General features: G+C 39.6%; 3 protein-coding genes, 1 long non-coding RNA gene and 1 pseudogene across 10 annotated transcripts; 4 read left to right on the top strand and 1 right to left on the bottom strand.

Annotated features, from left to right (window-relative positions):
- The first annotated feature begins 1888 nt into the window (after positions 1 to 1888).
- LOC141842418 (protein LURP-one-related 5-like) lies at positions 1889 to 2581 on the top strand. Its single transcript, XM_074730624.1, has 2 exons — positions 1889 to 2149; positions 2237 to 2581. The coding sequence occupies exons 1-2, from the start codon at positions 1889 to 1891 to the stop codon at positions 2579 to 2581; spliced, it is 606 nt and encodes a 201-aa protein (XP_074586725.1).
- A 276-nt stretch (positions 2582 to 2857) lies between these two features.
- On the top strand, positions 2858 to 5406 carry LOC141838226 (uncharacterized; annotated as a pseudogene).
- Positions 5407 to 9616: 4210 nt separating this feature from the next.
- LOC141838227 (expansin-A4-like) lies at positions 9617 to 10537 on the top strand. Its single transcript, XM_074725636.1, has 3 exons — positions 9617 to 9761; positions 9820 to 10132; positions 10231 to 10537. The coding sequence occupies exons 1-3, from the start codon at positions 9617 to 9619 to the stop codon at positions 10535 to 10537; spliced, it is 765 nt and encodes a 254-aa protein (XP_074581737.1).
- A 431-nt stretch (positions 10538 to 10968) lies between these two features.
- Positions 10969 to 15237, top strand: LOC141840631 (biogenesis of lysosome-related organelles complex 1 subunit 1). Of its 7 annotated transcripts, none has more exons than XR_012602750.1 (5): positions 10969 to 11127; positions 11211 to 11323; positions 13158 to 13389; positions 14535 to 14593; positions 14965 to 15237. XR_012602750.1 is itself a non-coding variant. In XM_074728678.1 (5 exons), exons 2-4 carry the CDS (start codon positions 11224 to 11226, stop codon positions 14547 to 14549), a joined length of 321 nt encoding a protein of 106 aa, XP_074584779.1. In that variant the 5' UTR covers positions 10969 to 11127; positions 11211 to 11223; the 3' UTR covers positions 14550 to 14593; positions 14965 to 15237. The 7 variants fall into 7 exon arrangements, 6 of the variants coding, with proteins under 6 accessions (XP_074584779.1, XP_074584774.1, XP_074584777.1 ...); XM_074728678.1 differs by having other exon boundaries at positions 13158 to 13363; XM_074728673.1 differs by lacking the exon at positions 14535 to 14593 and having other exon boundaries at positions 13158 to 13363.
- A 4449-nt stretch (positions 15238 to 19686) lies between these two features.
- Positions 19687 to 22033, bottom strand: LOC141840046 (uncharacterized). The gene is made up of 3 exons (XR_012602725.1): positions 21771 to 22033; positions 20559 to 20620; positions 19687 to 19729 (listed from the first exon to the last, which is right to left on the bottom strand). It is a non-coding gene; the product is annotated as an uncharacterized LOC141840046 (long non-coding RNA).
- Between the last annotated feature and the right edge of the window lie 292 nt (positions 22034 to 22325).

Below are 22325 nucleotides of genomic sequence, written 5' to 3' on the forward strand. Positions count from 1 at the left end.
CCTAGCTCAGTCGCTTCGACACTCAAGTCAGACAGTTGTCCGGAAATAGTAATAAAAAATTAGGAAGAGAGAAGGAAGTATGTTTGTGTATTATGGCGTATCTTTACCGGTGCTAGGAGGGGCTATTTTATAGGATTATCGGGGAATAAGATGTCTCATCTTCGATAAAAAGGATGTCACATCGAGAAATGGAGATGCTCTATCAGAGATAAGAAGAATATTTAATCATCGCCGCCGCCATAATGAATGGTTTTATCACCCATGCCTGGTATGACATCAAATCTTGTCATCATAAATTATACCATCTCAATAGAATAAGCGAATTACGTCAAATATTATATCATTGCATATGTCCTTCTAATGGTGATTTAACAAGCTAAATGATGGAATAATGAGAGCAGAGTCAGTCAAGCACTAAGTAGGGCATTGGGAGAGTAGAGCTTAGGCGACAAAGAGAGTCCAGATCGAGGCTATCCGAGACTTGGAGCCGAGACATGGCATGGATTCCGAGTTTTGGTGCTAAACTCGAATGGAGCTTAACGAGAAGTCAGGTGCTGTGTTTGAATCGAGCTACTTGTCGAGTCGGGCGAGGAGCCGAATCGGAGATTGACCACCTTATTAGCGTAGGGAGTATAAGTATGGAATTCAGACGTGGAGTTAGGGTATGAGACCAAACTAGTCAGCCTTATGTTTGATGTGTCATCTCCAATCAGATCAAATTATGATTTTTTAAATCAAGGTATACCAACCCATAATAACGAGCATGGTCATCTTCACCTTGAATTCAGCTGGACAGTGAATGATTTAACAAAAGTAAAATAATAATATTATTATTTAAAAAAATGATAGAAGAGAGAAAAGACTTAACTGTGAAGGCAACGGAATTCACCAAGTGAAGTGCACCATAGCCATACGCTTTGCCAACTCTAAAATTCTAACAAAGATAAACACCAACTCTTCAAAGCCAAACCTCTCTACGGCATTGAAACTCCAAACCCTAAGTTAATGGAGGATTTAAGTTGGCCGCGCAACTCAAACCAGTGGGTTGAACCAGTTGAGTCGATCGAACATTCGATCAAACTGAATTGACCAAGAGTTGAAAGACCTGACCAAGGAGTTTGGATAGGCCTAACTAACTAGGCAAGCTTCACAGGTCAAATAAGCCATTATCTTTCGCATTTTCTAGAGACTTATTTCTTTTCAAAAAACTCATAATATTCCTATAAATCAAGCATAAACTACAAATGAAAAAGCTTATTATATTCCTAATTTCCAATTGCTCCTAATGTTCCTATCAACCAAATCTACAAATGAAAACGATCAATTTATTCTATTTTGCGAATCTAGCAAATTAAACAGAAGTCTATTCTCTATTCTTTTTTCCAATAATGAATGATGTCAAATACAAATCTTGCATGAAGAAATGGCACACAGTTTGACAGTAGTTACCTTGTGGCACACTAATATTCTAGCGAATCCTTCTTTACAGATCTTGTTAATCGGCACAATCTTGATTGTTCAACTCTAGTTAGCATTCATACCAGGAGTGGAACTCACTGTAACTTTCTTTAGATTGTCAGAGATGGAAGTTCCCTTGTTTTGCATGGAAAGAACAATCGAATATTTGCTTTAGTGTTGCTGCAATTGTGCCTCAAAGTTACACCAAAACATCAGCCAGCACAATTATATTGGTTGGTTGGATCCAAAGCTCCATGCTTTTGTTCTTTCGGCTGATTAGAATACCACTGGGAATCTCATTCTCTGTGGCGCCATTATCTTAATCTCCATCTCAAAAGAGAAGACAAAAACTTTGTCATCTCCCACCACTTTAAAAGTAGGCCACTGCTCTTCCATAACATGCAGTGCTTTGGAACACTTAATTTGAAAAATGTTCAGGGTTCATCCTGGACTGAGTAAGAACGACAAAGAAGATGAGGTCAGTAGGACGATCCCAGATCATCCATCAGTATGGACAGTATGGAACAAGTCGAGCATGGGCTTTCAAGGAACAGATGGCTTCTCAATCTACGATAGCAGAGGAAAGCTAGCCTTTCGCGTCGACAATTATTCGAGGAGGCGCAAGTGTCTCGAAGGAGAACTCTTGCTCATGGATGGGAATGGGAAGCCTGTAATTACTCTGAGGCCTCAGGTTCTCTCTCTCTCTCTCTCTCTCTTTCTTTCACTCTTCAGTAAATCATAAAAGAAAAACTTGTAACGATGCCTCGAGCATCTACAGATCTTGAGCATGCATAACACATGGAGGGGATTCAAAAATGAGGATGGAACTCAAGCATTTTCGATGAGAAGGCAGTCGATTCTTCACAGCTCTGAGAAAGCAGAGGTGTTCATGGACAGCTCCACCAACCATGCACCTGTCCCCAGCTTCAGAACTGAAGGCTGTTTCAGAGCAAGAAACTGCAAGATCCTCGACAGCAAGGGCGAGGAGGTGGCTCTGGTGTGTCACAAGCAGGTGAACAACTCGGTCACGTTGGGCGACGAAGTGTTCAGCCTCGTCATTCAGCCATGCATGCGTGCTGAGCTCGTAATGGCTTTTCTAGTCATACTGGACCGTATTTGTTAGAACCTGAATTATACACAATAAAATAATAATAATAAATTTCAAAGAGTAGAATTGAACTTTGTCTTCTAATTTTATTTTATTCTTTTTATTTGAAAGGTTCATTAATAAAATCCACGTGGAGAGCGGGGAAATTTTAAATTTGAAAAAGGAAACGAGATCCAGTTGCCAACGGTCATCGCAACGGCTACTCTCTCTCTGCTCTCTTATCGTCGCAAAGTCTAACACCTTTCCTCGTCTCTTCGGCATTTCATCGAGCGATTGGGTGTGGCTCTCTCCATGGCGTTGCTCACGCCGGGCGTCCTCCTCAAGCTGCTGCAGTCCATGAACACCACCGCCCGGGTCGCCGGTGAGCACCGTTCGGCTGTGCTGCAGGTCACCGGGATCGTGCCCGCCCTAACCGCCTCCACCGCTGATGACTTGTGGCCCTCCCATGGGTTCTACTTCCAGCTGTCCGATTCCGCCAACTCCACCTACGTCACCCTTTCCGACGCCGAGGCCGATGCGGTGCTCTCCAGCCGCCCCCAGATCGGCCAGCTCGTCCATGTCGACCGCCTCGAGTTCGCCCACCCCGTCCCCCGCGCTGTCGGCCTCCGCCCCGTCCCTGGCTCCCGCGTCCACCCTATCGTTGGCTCCCCTGACCCCCTCATCGCTCGCTCCTCCCCAGACCACCGGGGCTTTGTCATCCAGCACGCCTCAGCCGCTGAAGCTGGGCCTCCTCTCGTCTCCTCCTCCTCCCTCAGATCCAACTCCCTTATTCTCCAGGAGAAAGATAAAAGAGCCATCTTTGCTGCCAAAGAGAATGTAATCAAGAATCATGGAGACTCTGCCGGAAAGCCTCGTCGGTTCACGTCTCCCGCCTCATCGAAATTGTCCTCCAGGAAAGTTACTAACGGTGGCGTAAATGGTTCAGGGGATCGGCCGCGCGATCCGTCTCCTGCCTCAAATTTAACCTCTCGGGCGTCCTCACCTGCAGTGCTTGGTAGGTCAGGCGCGAGGGCGGCGTCCCCTGTTCCCTCCAAGTGTGAAGTGCCCAGTCTGGTCGCAGCGAAAGAAGAAAGCAGGAGAGCGACAAGGGAGCCCGCCATCGTCGTGCCGTCGAGATACCGGCAGCCATCTCCTGGTGCAAGGAGAACTTCAGCGTCGCCTACGGGGAGAAGGTTCTCAATTTCTTCTGCACGGCGTCTCTCAGGAGGGTTCAAGATGACCTCACCTGCAGCTGGGGATGGAAGCGGGAAGAAGAAAACAGGATTAGTCATTGCGGGTATCGCAAAAGTGCCAGATGCGCTCTCAGGCTCCCTGAAATCCATCAGGAAGAGCTGGGATGATTCGTCGCCGAATGTGGTCAGAGTCTCCGAATCCAAAGATGAAGGAGAGACGAAGAGCAAGGTAAACATGCAATTCATATCCAGTTGCCCAATGAGTTTGTCTGAACTTACTAGTCCAAAATCCCATAATTTAACTGTAATCAACAAAATCTAGTATCATGTTCGTTCTTCCACAGTTTAATCCTAATGTACTTGCATTTCTTAATTGTTGATTTGTGTCTTCGTAACAAAATGATCTTTAGGTTGCTATGCTACGACCGCAGAGCGATGTTGGAAGAATGCAGGCCAATGATGACGAGGTATCATTCAGCGAAAAGCAAAGGACGAGTAACAAGTTTGATCTGTCCTGTGAACCAGAGAAATCGAACAACATGATTCCTAGAATTACTGTTCATGACAGAAAGTGGACTAATGGTGGTATCCCGTTCGATTCTGTCTCTGATAACCTCGCGCGGCTAGGAAAAGTAATTCCCTTAGTCCTTAATTTGCATTCACTGTTTTGCTGAATTCCTAAGTTGATACAGTGTTCTCTTGCGCAACAATATGCAGGAGGCACTTCAAAGAAGAACCGTGGCCGCAGTAGCTGCAGCTGAAGCAATCGAAGAGGCTTTAGTTACAGAATCTGTAATTAGGGTTTTAAGGTGATCTTTTCTTGAATCTCTAACATTCAAAGGCTATCAATGGCTGATATGATTCCTCGTCTTCTCCAGCATGTTTTCCGACCTCTGTTCATCATCAAAGGCTGTCAACCCTGTCCCGACGATCGACAGATTTCTACCACTCTACAATGATGTTTCGAGGTGGATTGCTGTTGCCGATTCACTGTGTGCTAATCGCAATTCCGGAGGGCAGAAGGATGCCGTACCAACTGAGCATAGCAGCTTGGCGACTCTATGGGTTGAGGCAGCATTAGCCACAGACCTTCAAGTTCTGCATTTAGTGAGTGAAGGACCTGAGAAGTTATCAAGGAGAAAGTCTTCTGATAGACTTGCAATCCCACAGTTGGATTGTTTAAAGACATCGTCGTCGTCCTCGAAGAGGCAATCACTTGGAATTCCTACTAGGAACAACAACCACTCAAAAGTGTTGCCTACTCCAACAACAAACACTTGGAGCAGAGGTCATGAGTTGGGTGAAACTTTGGAGCTTGCTAAGACTCTCAGAAGAGAGATGCAACTTTGGTTCCTGAAGTTTATCGAGGAGGCAATGGATGTGGGCTTTCGATTGTTCGGGAAGAAAATCAGACATGGATGGGGAGATGACTCACAAAGAGAAAGTTACAGCAGTGCTGTCACAACTGAAGAAGATCAACTACTGGTTGGATGCCGCGGTGAGCTCGCCGGAGATCGATAAATGGAAGGAGAAGGTTGAACTGCTGAAGAGAAAGATATATGGATTTGTGATCACTCATGTTGGCTCTGCATTTGAAAACTCCATTCTTCTCTCATAGACTTCACATTGGAAGCTCATTGTTATTTCAAATTGTGGATGTCATTCTCAAATGCGGTTTCGAAAATTTCAAACAGATGTGATTCATCCACTTGATGGTTGCATGCTCTATATATAATTTTACAAGCTTTTGTTACTATATGTTCGTGAATGATAATAGTAGATGTTTCGACCAATCGCCGCAGATGATTAAATCATCAATCAACAAACGATCCGACGTGTTTGCTCCTCGAAGGTGGTTTCGAGAGATGACAAAAGTAACCTGAAACACACTCCAATGGAGGATTAGTTTGATGTCAAGGGTCCCGATAAACCACTTCAATGCTCAAGTTAACATAGTTCTTTCAGAAAGATTTAAGGAACAAGAAAAGAAGAATTCTCTTTTATGTATTTTTTTAGGATTTAAATAGCCGTCCGAAAAGCATCTCTATGTCGATTGAGTGCAACATCATTATGAGAGTATACGAGGAGATCAAATCTGACAGTCGTTGATTGCTTCCGTCTCTTTTGATGCCACGTGCCAATAGGAGAGTAGTCAGGAGACCAGATCTGACAATCTCATTATCGCTATTTTATTCTTAAGTTGCTGCGTGTTTAGGAATATTTACAACTCTGTCCATGATCCCACAAAGCGCAAGGATTTATACTTAGGATATGGGGTTGGCTTAGATGTGTGTGAAACCGGGATCTTGGAGCCGATTGTATGGACCTTTTGGGATGACGGATTTCATCTCTTTTGTTGAAGAGTGTCCGAACATAAAGCTCATTATTCACCCACTGAATTTATGTAATGAAGGCTCATTACTCATGCCCATCGCGTTGCTGAAGACAGTAGGTGACAGTAGCAGACTGAAAGCTTCAAGTCTACGTGAAAGTGATGTTAACCTTTTTCCATACAGGTGTAAGCCTTTCCAAGTGCCTTTTCTCTGGATTTAGCACATCCTCCGGCTTACTGGCTCACCTAAGAAAAAAATGCAGAAACAAGTTCATAAAAGATAAAAGAGTACAAGAAGTAGATACTGAAATTATTTTAAACTTAAACTTGCTGGTGATCTGTACAAACTTAGAAAATACAATATGGAATGTATAAACTTATATTAAATAAGTTGAATTATGGATTAAAGGGAAGTGAAAGTTTCCAACAGAATTACAGTATACATATAATTTACCCTTTCTTTCATTACAACAGACAAGCATTGGAAAACTGACCAATTCTAAACTCTGTGACATATGAGAATCACTGTAATATAAACATACAAGTTTGTTTAACTGTTAGCAATTAGCATGGCAATACAACTAAGAAACACTTGCATTGTGGTTAAGGTTAAGGTCACGAAGCAAACACTACTAGAGTAGAAAGCCACAATTGCATCAAGAATTATTCAATGTCATAAATGATAATGAACTTTAGAAGAGATCAATAGTGATAGGTGTTCAGATTCCACCACCTTCAAAACTATTCAAATGATCATGGCTAAACTAGAATTTAAAAATTAATTAATAATTTAACTACTAGATATCTTAGTTAAATAGATTCCTATAATAATACCAAATTTATTTTGTTAAGATTATTAAAAGAAAAAGAAACTCTGATCTCGAATAAAGCCTCTGAATTCTAAAACTCATCAGGTCAAGTAGTGCATGTACAGAAATGCATTTCCTGTTTCATAGTTCATACAAACTTTGGGCCCATGAACTATTGTTTACTAATTAAAAATATTGAACTTGTTATGGAGTAGGAAGTAGGTTTCCATCAATTGAAGATTTATAAATAGAAGATTTTGACGCAACATCTTCCAATTTTGTCCGGTATAATTAGTCATATGTCATATCAATCAAGAAAAAACAAAGCTCATAGATATGCTTATCATCTTTCATTGTTTGCTAGAATCCTTGATATAATGACAACAGGAGTAACAGAAAAGTCATATTGGCCGCAATACCATGTGCTCTTCGCATGGTGGTTCATCCTTCTCATCAACTTCTCAACATCAGCTACAACAAATTCCAGGCAACTTTTGTTTGTTTAAAGAAAAAAACCTTTAACAATATTTTTACAAATGATTCACGTCAAAGAAACGCATAAATGAATTAGTTAGTCCTCAATGATAATGGCTTCATAAAAACCTTTCAAAACATACACTTCTTTTTGCAAAATGTCCCTGTCATTTAATAAAAGCACTTCTTTCGTTTGGTAAAGTCCCAAAGAAATTCAAAATCCTAGCAAATAGTGAAAATAAGAGGTCATGTTTACAGAGGTAAATTTTAAGATCACAAGGAAGCATTGAAAATAGAGATTTTTCCATTTAAAAAATATTTTGACAATAAGAAAGGTAGACTTTGAAGAACATTTTGTTAAACTAAATTATGAGACTCTTTGCACGAAGATAAACAAATTTAGACATTTTTCACAATAATAAAATTTTTAGTCACTAATTAAAAGGAGTAAATTGTAAGAGACAATAAGGAGATACAAAAGGCACAATCTATTGAATAATGAGCATGCAATCATTTGAATATGAATCTACACTTTCAATTAGTTAGCTCATAAAGATAAATATCGATAACAATTTTGAAAGGGAAAAAAAACTAATCTATCTTTGCAAATGATCTCAACAAAAGGTGCATTACTTTTTGCATGTGACTTGACCATGTACCCCTTGCTCAAACTTGCTTATAGAAAAATGGTAGAGGAAAGATAACACAATAAACATCTTTGGTAAGGGTGGTTTCGAGAAATCCTACCTTTGGTTCCCTTAAAAGTTGACACAGGTTAAATCACATGAGCAAGGGGATACATGAGACTACCTAGCTCCAATTGGGTCATGTTTGATCATGCACAACTTCAATCATGTCAAGGCAGGCCTGACTAGTGACAATCTCATGCCCATGCCATAACCCAACACGAGTTCAAGTAGAGATGTCAAATAGGCCAAGTCATAGGTGATCCAACCTACTTTGACATGATCTGAGTCATACCTTTTTTGACTCAGCCTATTAAGAAAAAAGGAGTGACCTGTCATGCCTAACTGGTCCACAGGTCGGGTCGAGCAATAAGGGCTAATCCTTATCAAGCCAAGGCACAAACCTAAGTCGGGACAGGCATGACCTGTGATAAGTTCTGTTGTGCTCAACCCGGTAGGTGTGTTTTGACACCTCTGCATTCAGGCTAGATTAGTAGGCTACGAAAATTTTTAAAAACTGCTAATTAATATATACATATATATATAAAGAATGCATGTAAAATAAGGAATTACATGATGTAGTCACATGATTGTTTTTTAAAAAACACAGCAAACAAGAGTGCATGAATTAATGAATATACATTCTGTCTTATAGGCATAGCCATCAGAAAAATGTTATTACTGCCTTAGTGACTTCAATTGTACAAATCCAATGTGAGACTCCATGAAATGACTTGTAGCTGATGACTGATGTTGCATCTTGATCTTCTGAAAAGGACTGATATTATCAGTTCAGCTCTAGTTGGCAGTCAATAGAACATGATATCCAATATACCTCATTGATTTAGTTATATGCGGTAGAAGAGCATGTGTGAACCAAGAATATATAGGCTACAATATGGTTGAAACTTGAGGATCATGATTTGTTGTAGGAATGGTGTAGCTCTAGGTCGCAAGCTACTATGATCCTTCGTCATCATTGTTATATTATAGACAATATATCCATATCCTCATTGATGTTATTGACTTGGTGCCATCAAAAAAGTGAAATATAATAGGAACTTGAGAGTAGAAAATGAAAGATGTGAATAAGGGATTGGGTGATGGGACTAAAGAAGGGAATAAGAGATCAATGTAAAGTTACTGAGAATGAGAGATGAGGAATTTATATCAAAGGATCAGGATTCTATAAAATATGACATGGACAAAAAAAAAAAAACGGTCAATCGAAATATATTCCTGGAATAATCCATCTAATAATAAACAACCAATTAATATAGCTAAAAATTAGTTGATGGATAATGAGCATGAGATGGCCCACGCCCTACAAGGTGACAACATAACTGACACTGCCCAGGGCCATGCAGCATCAGCAGTTGGTGGTATCTCTCTAACGCCTGCATGTCATCTACGCTTGCTCAGGCTCCCCCTCACTGTGCCCACATATGCTCTCACTCCCACACATGCCAAGTAGCCTCTAACCTTTTCTCCATCTTCTCCTATAAATTAAATCTACTTATCGCTTTCTCTCCCACATACCATCAACCACCTTCAGTGCGCGGCCCTTCTCCAATACAATGGCATTATCACTCCCTCACCCCTGCTTCTTCTTGCTTTGTTCGTTTTGTTTCCTCATCTCTGCAACCTCAGGCGACGGCTTGGGATACTGGCAGAGTGCGCACGCCACGTTCTACGGCGGGGGAGATGCCTCCGGCACCATGGGTGAGATAATTTAAGTTTGTTATGTAGCTGAATTCATTACTGATGGAAGTGTTTGCAGGAGGTGCGTGTGGGTATGGGAACCTCTACCTTCGGGGCTACGGAACCAACACGGCGGCGCTGAGCACGGAGCTGTTCAACGATGGGCTCAGTTGCGGCGCCTGCTACGAGCTTCGGTGCAACGACGACCCTCGGTGGTGCCTTCCGGGCTCGATCGTCGTCACGGCCACCAATTTCTGCCCGCCTGACTACGCTCTCCCCAGCAACGACGGCGGCTGGTGCAACCCTCCCCGCCCGCACTTCGACATGTCCCAGCCGGCCTTCCTCCACATCGCACAGTACCGCGCCGGCATCGTCCCCGTCGCCTTCAGAAGGCAAACATTTCGACGACAATTTTGTGTTCACGGTTTAAATCCCGTTCTAACATTTCGTCGAACAGTGCTTTCAAAGTAAATATACGCTTGTAGTGCAGGGTGGCGTGCGTGAAAAAAGGGGGAATAAGGTTCACGATCGGCGGGCACACCTACTTCAACCTGGTGCTGGTGAGCAACGTGGGCGGCGCCGGCGACGTTCGGGCGGTGGCGATCAAGGGTGTGGGGCGTGGGTGGGAGGAGATGTCGCGGAATTGGGGACAGAACTGGCAAAGCAATGCGTACCTGGACGGGAAGAGCCTTTCGTTCAGGGTGACGACCAGCGACGGTAGGAGCGTGGCCGCCTTGGACGTCGTCTCCGCCGGGTGGCAGTTCGGCCAGACCTTCGAGTCCCATGCCCAATTCTAAGTAACCAGCTTGGTTCTATATCCTACACGTGTAAATCTATCCATCTATGTATATATATAGTAACAGACAAAGCGTGGTTGTGTCTGCCATGGCCGTGGTTGCTTCCTTAATTAGCACCCGCTGTGATTACCATTTGTGTTAATCGGTGTGATTAATTAGATTAATAAAATTATTTGTGAGCCCAAATGACCGTAATTAAAAGCTGCTGTGGTTTAAACCGTGTCTGCCGTGTGGTTTATCTAAAAAAACCGGCCCGCGGTACGGAACATAAACCGGCCCTAGATCTAACGGTGTTGGTTGGTGCAGAATGATCCGAATATTACACTATTAAAAAAAAAAGATTAGAGAGATATTTTGATCAAATTAAGTATAAAATTATCATAAAGATGAAAAAAAATTAAAAAAATATGTAAATTCACTACAATCGGACCATTTGTTTTCCCCAAATCGGATCCGTCCCCGTCTGCGTCCACCCTTGTTCCTGCTGTGGCCGGCGGCAATCTGTAGCTGATCATTTTCGCCTCCGGTGAGAAGAAATACTGCGCTGCTGCTTCACGCGCCGTCGCCGCCTCTTTCACTTCTTTATTTTGGTAAGTTTTTGAATTTTCGACCCCTTTTTGTTTTGGTTTCTCAATGAGCCGTGTGGCCGTGACTGCGCGGGAAATTCGTTTAGGGTTTCCGGAGCCATGGAGGGTGTGAAGGCGGAGGTGGGAAATTTGGAATCGTCGCTTTTACAGATCGTCCAGGAACATCAACGAAGGTCAATTTGCATCAGAGAGAAAACAGGTTTATCTCCAACTAGTCACTCCTTGCTCTCTGGCAGTCCATATTATCTTAATTTGTCATTCTGTTTTCTTTTATCATTGCTCGATGATCCCGTCGTGAGTTATGTTCGATTGCTTCTGGCCATTCAAGATTTGTAGCGTGAATATCAGATTGTTAAAAAAATATTTTTTTTTATTTATCAAACTTTTCTTTTCTTTGCGGACATTGGAATTTGTTGTCCAGAAAAATTTGAGTACATGACTAACAGAATGGACAATCTTATATGTTATGTCGAGTTTAGCTTGCTTTAACATGTATTTGTTATGATTAGAATCGGGACAGAATTTGTTTGAGGCAAGTTTAGGCTTCCATTCGTAAACTTATCTGATTAATATTTTTCTTGATGGTCACATGTAAAATTTTAGTAACATTTAGAATGCCAGCTTGCTGGTTGTAAGTGGTTGGAACGGATTTTGAGAAACTTTTAGGAAGCAGGCCATAAAGAAAATACTAGCTCAAAGTTTAATGTCTGATATTCTATTTTATGCCCTCTCATTACAAGAAGCCGATGCACATTCTTGATTGCATCAAGCTTCTTCCCCATAGTTGTGCAGGCTTTGCCTTTTACTTGGTACCTCCATCAAGTGGTTTGATTTAGACTGGTCTTTTAGCTGATTAGATATCAGTCTAAACACTATATTGGCATGAAGTGTGAATAAAGTGTTATAGGATGAAACTATGGACAAAACAAAATATCACTGTCATAGGTAATACAACGAGAAATGGAAAAGTTAACCAATACGAAATTACAGAACATTCTCAAAATGAACATTAACTAAGTAGCAATTAACTTCATCAATAAAGCCACTAGATTCCAAATAAAAACAACAAATCTCTTGAGAATATTACCTTAAAGAAACTACGATAAGGGAAGAAAGTTAGGAGACCACCTTCAGCATGGTGGAATTTACTAGTGAGAAAAAAAAAACTCAGAATCTACCAATGTCTTGGAATCTTCTGAGGGAAAGAAAATGAATTTCTTACGTGGAGGTTTTGACCTTTTTCATCTTGCCATCCTTCTTCAATGAAAAAAGCAGTTTTTACAGTTGCAGATGAGAGAGGACTGAAAACGGGCATGCCAAACAAGAAAGAAATTTTATTTGTTTTAATTTACTCAACATGGAAACAAATTGGTTCTTGACTTTTTTGTGAATTGCCAATCCAGACACATTATTTCCAATCTAAGAGGTCTCAATCAAGTGATCGGTGGATGTAATGTCTCCACTTTAATAACTTAGACTTTCTTCTCTGCTTATTTTACAAGTTTCTTCTTTAATAACCTGCCACAATTTGGATTCTTGATTGATCAAATGCACATGATGCCTTCTTTGGCCAGTTATTCACCATGTTTATCATTAATCACAAGGATCACTACATATTTTCTTCCAGGTCCCAAATTCAGATTAGTTTTGAGAGAGTTATTTGGTCATTTTGGCACACAATGATAATACCAATTTGACTAATTTGGATTAACCAACTTCCAGGGGCCTAAACTTATCTTAGAACTTGATATTTTCTAACATCTGAATCCTGAAAAACAAAATGATATATGTTTAGTAGTGACTCCCAGATCTGTCAAGTTTCATTCTATTTCAGGATATCAAGGACAATATTGAAGATACCTAGATCACAAGTTCAAGTAATATTTTTATTCAAGCAGCAACCCCAAGTAGTTGGGATGAATGTTACTTGACAATGATATATAACTATATATTTGATTGAGACTATTGCTTTTATATCTGAGATAATAACTAAGACTTTTCATTGAATTTTGTAATGCTTTGTCCCCATACAGATAAAGCTAAGAAGGATGCTTTACAAACTGCTATTCGAGTTTCTGAGCTTCTGGTTGAGACTGTTAATGGACAAGTTGAAGCCACATTTATAAATGAGAAGAGGATTGAACTTGAAATTCGAGCTTTAGTTAGTACGATTATGCGTTATAAAAAACAAACAGATCAATGGCTTGCAGCTTCCCATGCATTGAACACTGTTATAAAGGTGCTGTATCCTCACTGAATTACAAAGTATGTCATAATATTTTCATGTACATTGTCAATGGCAGTTGCATCAAGTTTTGCACCTTTCTAATTGTTTCAAATCCTGAGTTTAATAAAAGTTATTTTGACAAAAACTAGTTGTTTAAATGGCTGTATCTATCTCCTTCACAGCCTAGGATACATTTGAACAAAACTTGAGTGATGTCCATTTGCACTGAACTACAGTTTGATCAATCATCTCTCCAAAGTTAAGTTAGACTTGTTTCTTCTTTTCATTTTATACAAATATGATTGTAAATTAGACATCAGATGATTTATCTATTTTGCTTCATTCTTCTTTATGCGGTTTGTTTCTGTTTTCTGCTTCTGCTTCTGCTTCTACTGTTTTAAAAAATAAGTTATTAGGATCACATTGTTAACTCTGAAGAGAAAGATATTTAATTCTTCTATAGGTTCTATTATTACTGCTTTGGATGACAATGGATGTAAGCTACTGATGTTTCTTAGTGTGGAAAGAAATGTTGTAGTTAGCGACTGAAATATGAAGCAGTTTTTCGCACACCTCATCAAGCCGTGTTTGTCTTGATTATTGGGGCCAGTTACATGTTATTCCTATATTGAACTCAATTTATGGCTATGCCATCAGTAATGTTCAAATTAATTAAATTGTTTATTTGATTTCCCTAGTTTCACTCAAATAGATTCTCCTCTTCTCACTGTGGTACCTTTAAACATGCTCATAATCTCTCAATTTATTTTATCGCCATCAGTAATGTTCAAATTAATTAAATTGTTTATTTGGTTTCCCTCCTTTCACTCAAATAGATTCTCCTCTTCTCACTGTGGTACCTTTAAACATGCTCATAATCTCTCAATTTATTTTATCTCATTTTATCTTATCATCTATTGGAGTTACACTTAAGTGACTTATTAGATATATTTTTTAAAAATGCAATCTAGTATTTCCACTCGTCCATCTTAATATTCTCATATCTACAGTGATGTTTTCATGTTGTTTTGTAACAACACAAAACTACTATCCATAATTCATAAAGCATAGCAAGTCATACTGTAGTCTTGTAAACATTTTCTTTAAGCTAAAGAGCTTCCAATTATCTCACACCCTAGAAACTTATCTTCATATTTGATTTGAATCTATCATTCTTTTGCAGATTGTTGCACAGTAAGATTTTGTGATGTGAGAAGATGCAAGGATCAGACAATCCAATAGGCATGTTTAATAGATAGTCATTGTTGATAGTTGTGATGCATACTTAGTGTTGAAGAAATGTTGTATGTAAAGTTGAAATTCTATGGGCAAATTCTATATAGATGATTTAATTCAGTATCCAATTTAGTAGATTGTTAGCATGATGCACAATTTGCTGAGTTGACGGGGAAACTTCCTAACCTAAAATGTTTTCTACCACAACCTTGAGCAAGTTTGTTGGCATTCTAGTCTGATCTATTCTATATTCACATGTTGATCAATGACCTGTGATGCTAACTTGATCAGGTGTTTCGTCGATCATTTTGGGTGGGTCTGGCAGTAAATGTAGACTAAACTCTCTTGATATTTCTTGTGTTTTTATTTTGTTTCAGGAAATTGGTGACTTTGAGAACTGGATGAAGATCATGGATTTCGACTGTAAAACCATAAATGCAGCTATTCGAAATATCCACCAGATATGAGCCAAGTGCCCCTACAACCATCCCCAAAGGTTAGGGACCATGTCAACATTGTGGTTCCAAAACACTAATGTGCATTTCCTTAGACAAGATCTTTCAGTTCTATGCTGTAAACAATTTGTGTTATCTCCACTGTTATTATTTAACATTGCAACTGTCAATCCCACGTTTGACAGAAAAGGTCTACGATTGTGTTATACCTAACAGCTAGCTTAAAATAAACAAATTTGTCACACAGGTACACACAAAAAAGTTTTCCGTTTCCCAGTTCTTTCACTTGAATCAACCAGGTCTCCAAATGTGAAACATGGGAATAGATTTTATTCAAGTTGTCAATGACAGTCAAATACTCTACAATGTCACTGAGGCTGTAGAGTGTCGAGTCTTGTGTTTATTAGTGGTGGTTATGCTAATATGGGCCCGAACTCCCTTAACAGTATGCTTCTAGAAACAAACATGCATCAGACTTGAATGGTTCTCATTTTGAGCTGCAGAGCAATTGCTATTACATCCATACAGTTCTTGCCTATAAATTTTCCTCCTAATAAAGTGCTACAGATAGCAAGTGAGACGAACTCATTATTCAGAAGAAGCTGAACCATATCATTAGGTAAGATGCTGATGGTTATGGGCATGGTTTACAGGAGTATCATAGAAACATCAGCTTTGTCAAACTTAACTCGGCTGCATGGGAGTTGCAAAATATTGGCATGTCAAAAAAGGAGATGGGCACGGCAACTAACAAAGTGTAGGTTAAACCGGTATGCTGATTTTGTTATTCTCTTATTCAAGTTCTTTCTCTTCGACGAATTCTACAGGGAGTTCAAAAGCATTGACCTCCATGAAGAAGGCCTTCTGCTTCTCAAGGAAATCAGCGTCAGCCGTCAGGTCCCTTCTCATCATATCGCTGCTTCTGTAAAATCCCCAAGCAACAGGGAAAAATAAGGACGAGGTAATGTATGATATTCAAAACCGGAAGATGAAGTGCAACCTAAATTAATAGTTGACATTAACCACCTACATATGCAAAATAATTATCCGTCATGAAAATAGGATAAACAAAAAGATCAATTGAAGATAAATTATATAAACGTATGCTGCTGAGATCAATTGGACATCCACTGATTTCCCATCACTGAAAAATATGTAGTAGTAATACAGGTAGACTTATATAGAGTTCAATTTGATGATCTAAAATTATTTTAAATAAAAAGGCTAGTGCTCTTTGACCAATTGTAAATATTGTAAATGATATAATCGATGCAGTGCCAACCTTCATAGAGATAGTAGCATCTCAAACACAGGAAAAAAGAAGCAGCATTGTGAGGCGTATGAACATGAGATTTTTAAAAAATCTCTTCTTATATTTGCTTATTTATTTATTAAAAGAATACTTTATATTTTATGCATTAAATCTAAAACATTAAATTCCAATAAAAATACAAATTTAATGTAATAAACAAAAAAAGATTTCAATGTTCCAAGTGAAAAAAGAAAAAGAAAAAATATACCTAACTAATATCTTATCAAATTCATTTAATTTAATCTTGTTTTCATAATCGGCCGATATAAAAAGATTCAATATATCGTCCGATCTCATTTGAAAGTATTCCTAACCGTTGTCTCAAATTCCTTAAAACCTCCTCATTTAATATAAACTTTCTCCCCATCTGCTCAGTAGAATCTGATTTCTTCTGGTTAGGAAAGCACACGATTATCTCTTTCTCTCCTTCGGTCGGGTTGAATCTTAAATCGTCATCATTGTATAATAACTTTTCCCTGCAGTGTCGAATCACTCTGCTGTATTCCTCCTTGCTTTGCCAAAACTTATCGCAGAAGTTACCGCCGTCAATAGAATTTCCCTGCCTCAAATCCGGTATCTCAAGCCACGTGTCGGAAGCCACATCGTACACGAGCGCCGATTGCAACTTTTTACCTTTACGCTCTTTTGGATCGGGCGATGGACGGTTTATTAATGGAAGGGGAAGGGAAGGAAAGAGAAGGAAAGGGAAGAGAGGGAAAAAAAAAGTAATCTATTTGGGAGAAAAGGAAGGTTTGGAAGGAAAGAAAATGGAAGTTAAAGATATAAAATATTAAAAATATCCTCCAGTACCTCACCAGCGCCGCCGGAGTCCTCCTCTGCGGCCGCCTGTGCCTCATCGACCACGACCCCTTTCACCTCCCCACCATGTGGCGCTTCCTCCTCTGCGGCCGCCTGTGCCTCATCGACCACGACCCCTTTCACCTCCCCACCATGTGGCGCTTCCTCCCCGCCGCCTTCATGTTTTACGTCTCCATCTTCACCAACAACGAGCTCCTCCTCCACGCCAACGTCGACACCTTCATCGTCTTCCGCTCCTCCGTGCCCCTCTTTGTGGCCGTCGGCGAGACGATCTTCCTCCACCAGCCTTGGCCTTCGCTCAAAACATGGGCTTCCCTAGGCGTCTCCAAACCTAAGAAAGCAGAGGTCGCCGAGCCGCCGCCGGCGTTTTCGGATGATGATGACGAAGAGCAGCGGCGTTTGTTGGAAGGGAACACGGTTTAGAAACGAGGAAAAGGGATCAATTTAGATGGGTAAAATTGAAAAACACAGGTTTAATATTTATTTCCCCTTCTTTACACCCCGATTTGAGGGGTAAGAAATTATGCTTATTTATGAGCATGGAAGGGGAAGCTTTCCCCTTCCCCTCCTTATCTCACCCCATCCCAAACACAAGTAAATTTTTTTTCCCCTTTCTTACCTTTCCCTCCCTTTCCCTCACCTCCTCCCAAATAGACCGTTACCTTCGTCGTCAGTACCGCCGATGAGTTACACCTTCCATCCATTCTTAGCATTGCTGCATGGTGCAGACGTCCGTGCCAGGCTCGTATAGGGCTAGGTGAAACTTACCCATGGTGTGCGGGAGCTTGCCCCGGAGGAGCAACGAGACGACGTGGGGGGCGAGGCCGGCGGCCCTGCGGATGCGGTAGAAGGACGGCGATCGAGTCGAGCTCGTGCTTCCACCTCTTGCAGACGTACGGTCCGAGCGTTGAGGATGGTGTGGAAGGGGCGGGAGGCGGAGGAGGCACTCGAGAGCGAGGCAGTCCGGCAGCCCTGGAATTAACTCGGCCTCTATGCTCTGATGATTCGTTGGGCATATGCTCTGATGATTCGTTGGGCACGGGAACGCTTCATGGCCGGAACGGTGGAGGGGTGTGCGCGAGCACGAACAGCGGTGGAGGGATGTGACTCCTATAAATAGATAGTCCCAACAGACAAAGTCTAAATTTATTCTATTAAAATATAATACAAATTATTTTAATTGTTTTTAAAAAATCTAATAAATTTTATATAATCATATAAATTATGCAAAACGAGAGTTTTGAGATGATGATCATCACCTTTCTTTTGAGATGGAAATAAAGAGAGACAAAGGGAACATGATTTTCTCAATTAATGTAATTTTTCTTTGAATTAGTTTTTGGAAACTAATTTTTCAGAAAATAAATTTTTCATAGAAATATTATTCAATAAATATTATTTTGTTACTTGACTATTCCATTTCTTTTTATTTCACTCGTATCAATTATCACCTTCAATTAAATATTACTAAAACAATTAATTCTTACCAATTAAAAACATATGATTAATTTTTAAAATTAATTATAAAAATTAATGACTTAAGATAATTTTAATAAATAAAAGTTTTAACTGCCTTAAACCTTAATAAAAATTTAATTAATATTTTTTATGTTATAAATATAGAATAGCCTAAATATGCTTCCTCTACAGCATGTGAGAAGATATCGTGGACCTAGCGAAGCCTGATTTGAGCACCGTGCACAAGTTCGTTATAACCTCAAGAATGGGTCACATGTACGAATCATTGCTTCCTTCTTTGCGACAGGTGTGAAGACTTTTTGTTTTTTTTTCTGTGTTGGATCAATTCCTGTTCTTTTATAATTTGGGATACATCTTCCTGAAAGCTGCCATTCTCATCTGTGCACACTTACACATGCTCCGGTAATGGCTTCTGCAAGCAAGTCTTTCTTGCATTTTTTTTTGCAAGTTGTTCATGGGAAACTGCAACTGCCGCCGATTAGCTGCTGCCGCTGTTGTTGTGGCAGCATCCGCCGCTGTCACTGCAGCAGTTGCTGTCGAGGCGGTAGTTGCAGCTGTTGATCACTATAAAAATAATACCAATTACTGATCAAAAATTCGGTTGCTAAATCCGATTAACGATCGATAAAAAAAATCATAAAATAATTCATCGTAATTCGATTTAGTGACTGAATTCCAATTCGATCGCTAATTGGCGTCGAATTGTGATTCACTTGCTAATTTTAACGACCGAATTTATTTTCGATTGTTAATTAGCGACTGAATTACACCAAATTGTGATTCGGTCGCTAATTTTAGCGACCAAACTTGTTTTCAATTGCTAATTAGCGATCGAATTGTGATTCAGTCGCTAATTCAACAACCGCCATGGGCGGTGCCGCGAGTGCCGGACGGTCGGGTACGTTAGGAATTAACGAGATCATTTACAGTGAACTGAAATTAACGAGATGCTACACGCACCTTAATTACCCATTAACAAATTCTGTAAGAAACTCCACCACTACTCTGTAAGAAACTCCACCGCAGAGCCGACCTTGGTTGTACAAAGGTCCTGGGTGAAAATATAATTTTTGAGCCCTGACACAGTAACATATTTGATTTTTAGAATTTAATAAATTAAGATTTTCAATCAATAAAAATTACAAGAGTCCTTATTAAAAGCCCATCAATGACTCAATTTCCTAACCGTATAAATTTAACAAACAAATATCCAATTCATACATTACTTTTACTACAAAATAAAATGTAAACTTTACTCTGTATGCTACTTCAAAAGAAACAATTTATCTTCTAAAAACTTAAATTTAAAACTTCCTAATCTAAAAGTTCCAACTTAAGCTTTCTCATTTTAAATTATCTCATCTCTCATGTGTACCTACTTCCCCAATCGCTCTTATCATCATTGGTCAAAATATGGGTGTTCCATTAATAAGCATATTTTATGGGTTCATTATTTGTGTCTCTTTAGGGCATCTCCAATGGTTAGAACTCTAAATGAGCTTTTTTGTAGTTCCCAATTATGCCACCTCAAATGCATGAAAATCTACTACTCTCTCCACAATCAAAAACCCTCGCTACAAACCTCAAACCTCATTGTTAATTAATTACTAGCCCCACCCATATGGTTAATTTCACTACTGCTCTTAAACTAAAAACCTCAAACCTCACCTCCACCATGGAATAACACGACAACCAACCAACTGAAAAAAAAAATCAGAATTAGGAAACTCTAAGTGGAGAGAAAACTACAAATAACAAGTTTGCAAATTGAGCTTACTCAATAGATCCATTAACATTGAAAATTGAGTAACAGATTCGATAGTTTAGTTAATTCTCAGCTAACACGGCGAAAGCATACTCGATATATAATGAAAATAACGTGAAGAAGTTTTGCAGGAAAACTCACTGTAGGCACAACAGCAATTGCACCTGATATTGTAGCTGTTTTAATTCCAGAATAAACTGCTTCTGTAGAACAGAAACACAGAAACTAAGAAAAAGAATCAATGATTCATATATAAGAGAGGCTGAAAACAGAAACTACAATAAGGATCAAAAAAGTAATTTTCTGCTTTGTGGTTAATAATCAACAACTGAATTCATTAAGACTTAAAAAGGCAAAATGGTAAATAAAGACAATCGTATGAGATTAGAAGGCCAGTTAAAGTAATGGCATGTCATTCTGTTACAAGAACAACGAGTGTTATCTATTATATAAAGAAAAGTCCAAAATAAAAGAAAAAAAACATTTCACTATCCATATAATTTGTTAACATAACATAATAAACAACCTAATGTAGTCCCATAACATGAAGCATGCAATTCAACAGAACATCCATAACCTACTGATGCCTTATGGTAAAAATTGGTTTGAGAACAAACATCAAAATTAACAAAGTTTAAACTGGCTTAAAAATATCTTGTCATTTATTTCCAATATTCTACAGTTAAACTTCCTGAATGACTTCATGTTCTAATTTGATTCATAGCCTCATAGGAACCATTCTAATGTTTTGTTTTATATTTGATTTCACTTTTTATTGGAACATAAAAAGGCTAATATTTTTTAATAGAATCATATTCTCGTTTACCTTAACTTAAAAGGATTTATTAGTTTACAAATGCTATTGCATAAATTGTTTGCCATCTGCACCAAATACTAATTTTGGAAAAGAACAATCTAGGAATAACTAAGCCATTGTTTTTACTCTAGACATTTCTATCCTCCTACCTACTCCCTGCTCGTCTTCTTTACTGCTTCTTACCATCATATCATCTAGGTAATAAAAGAATCTGTACCTACATTGAGAGAATGCTGCTCATACTAAAAATTTGCTAGGTACTAAAACCACTGATGAGCATACACATGAGGGTGTTTGAACAAACATCATTAATTCAAGTACTTAATTTTAAGCAACGACGAAAGCTTGTTCAGCAAAATCGATCATTTTAATTTCAAACTAAACTGTTAAAGGACAATCAAATAAAAATGAAGATTTGGTAAAAAATTAAGATCTGATAGCAGGCTAGCTCCAGGTCTAAATCTGTTTAGAAGGGAAGCAACTAATAGAAAACGAGAAAAAAAATAACGGGTTAAGAGGAAGCACTAAAGCAGTACTCGATCTCAGATCTTGACGGGGTCTTCCTTCAGGAGGAGAAAGGGGTGAGGAGGGCCACCGGAGCCGGAGTCGATGCTTCGCAGGAAACGACACAAAATGAACGGGTTAAGAGGAAGCAGTACTCGCGATCTCGATGGGGCCTTCCTTCCGGAGGAGAAAGGATGAGGAGGGCCACCGGAGCCGCGTCGCCGCTGCTTTTGTCGGCTCCTCGCTGACGGCGGTCGTGCCGGTGCAGATGTGCGAAAGGAGAATGCGATCAAGGTTTGGCGATCAACCCTATACCCAGCAAGAGTATTTAGCCTAAAAATTAGGCCCCCTTAATTTTTGGGCCCTGGGCCATCGCCCTGGTCGCCCTGGCCCAGGGCCGGCTCTGCTCCACCGCTACTCTGTAACAAATTAATCTGAAACTTATATAAGAACTTTCGACTCCACCACTACTCCCCGTCTCCTGATGGTTCAAAAAAGGAGGACGAAACCACAGCTGAATTCAAAACCTTCCGCAAAAATTAGCGACCGAATTCATATTTGGTTACTAAAATTAGCGACCGAATTCA

The sequence above is a fragment of the Curcuma longa genome, chromosome 11 (assembly GCF_044706935.1).
Source record: "Curcuma longa cultivar G26 ecotype Majalengka, Jawa Barat chromosome 11, ITB_CL_G26_1.1, whole genome shotgun sequence".
NCBI lineage: Eukaryota > Viridiplantae > Streptophyta > Magnoliopsida > Zingiberales > Zingiberaceae > Curcuma > Curcuma longa.

Excerpts from the sequence above, each read along its gene's own strand:
- LOC141840631 (XM_074728673.1), top strand. The coding sequence starts at position 11,224 with ATGGAGGGTGTGAAGGCGGAGGTGGGAAATTTGGAATCGTCGCTTTTA. Across the intron at positions 11,324-13,157 it reads TTGCATCAGAGAGAAAACAG|ATAAAGCTAAGAAGGATGCT; the intron begins GTTTATCTCCAA and ends GTCCCCATACAG. Across the intron at positions 13,364-14,964 it reads CATTGAACACTGTTATAAAG|GAAATTGGTGACTTTGAGAA; the intron begins GTGCTGTATCCT and ends ATTTTGTTTCAG.
- LOC141842418 (XM_074730624.1), top strand. The coding sequence starts at position 1,889 with ATGTTCAGGGTTCATCCTGGACTGAGTAAGAACGACAAAGAAGATGAG. Across the intron at positions 2,150-2,236 it reads TAATTACTCTGAGGCCTCAG|ATCTTGAGCATGCATAACAC; the intron begins GTTCTCTCTCTC and ends GAGCATCTACAG.
- LOC141838227 (XM_074725636.1), top strand. The coding sequence starts at position 9,617 with ATGGCATTATCACTCCCTCACCCCTGCTTCTTCTTGCTTTGTTCGTTT. Across the intron at positions 9,762-9,819 it reads AGATGCCTCCGGCACCATGG|GAGGTGCGTGTGGGTATGGG; the intron begins GTGAGATAATTT and ends AAGTGTTTGCAG. Across the intron at positions 10,133-10,230 it reads GTCCCCGTCGCCTTCAGAAG|GGTGGCGTGCGTGAAAAAAG; the intron begins GCAAACATTTCG and ends CTTGTAGTGCAG.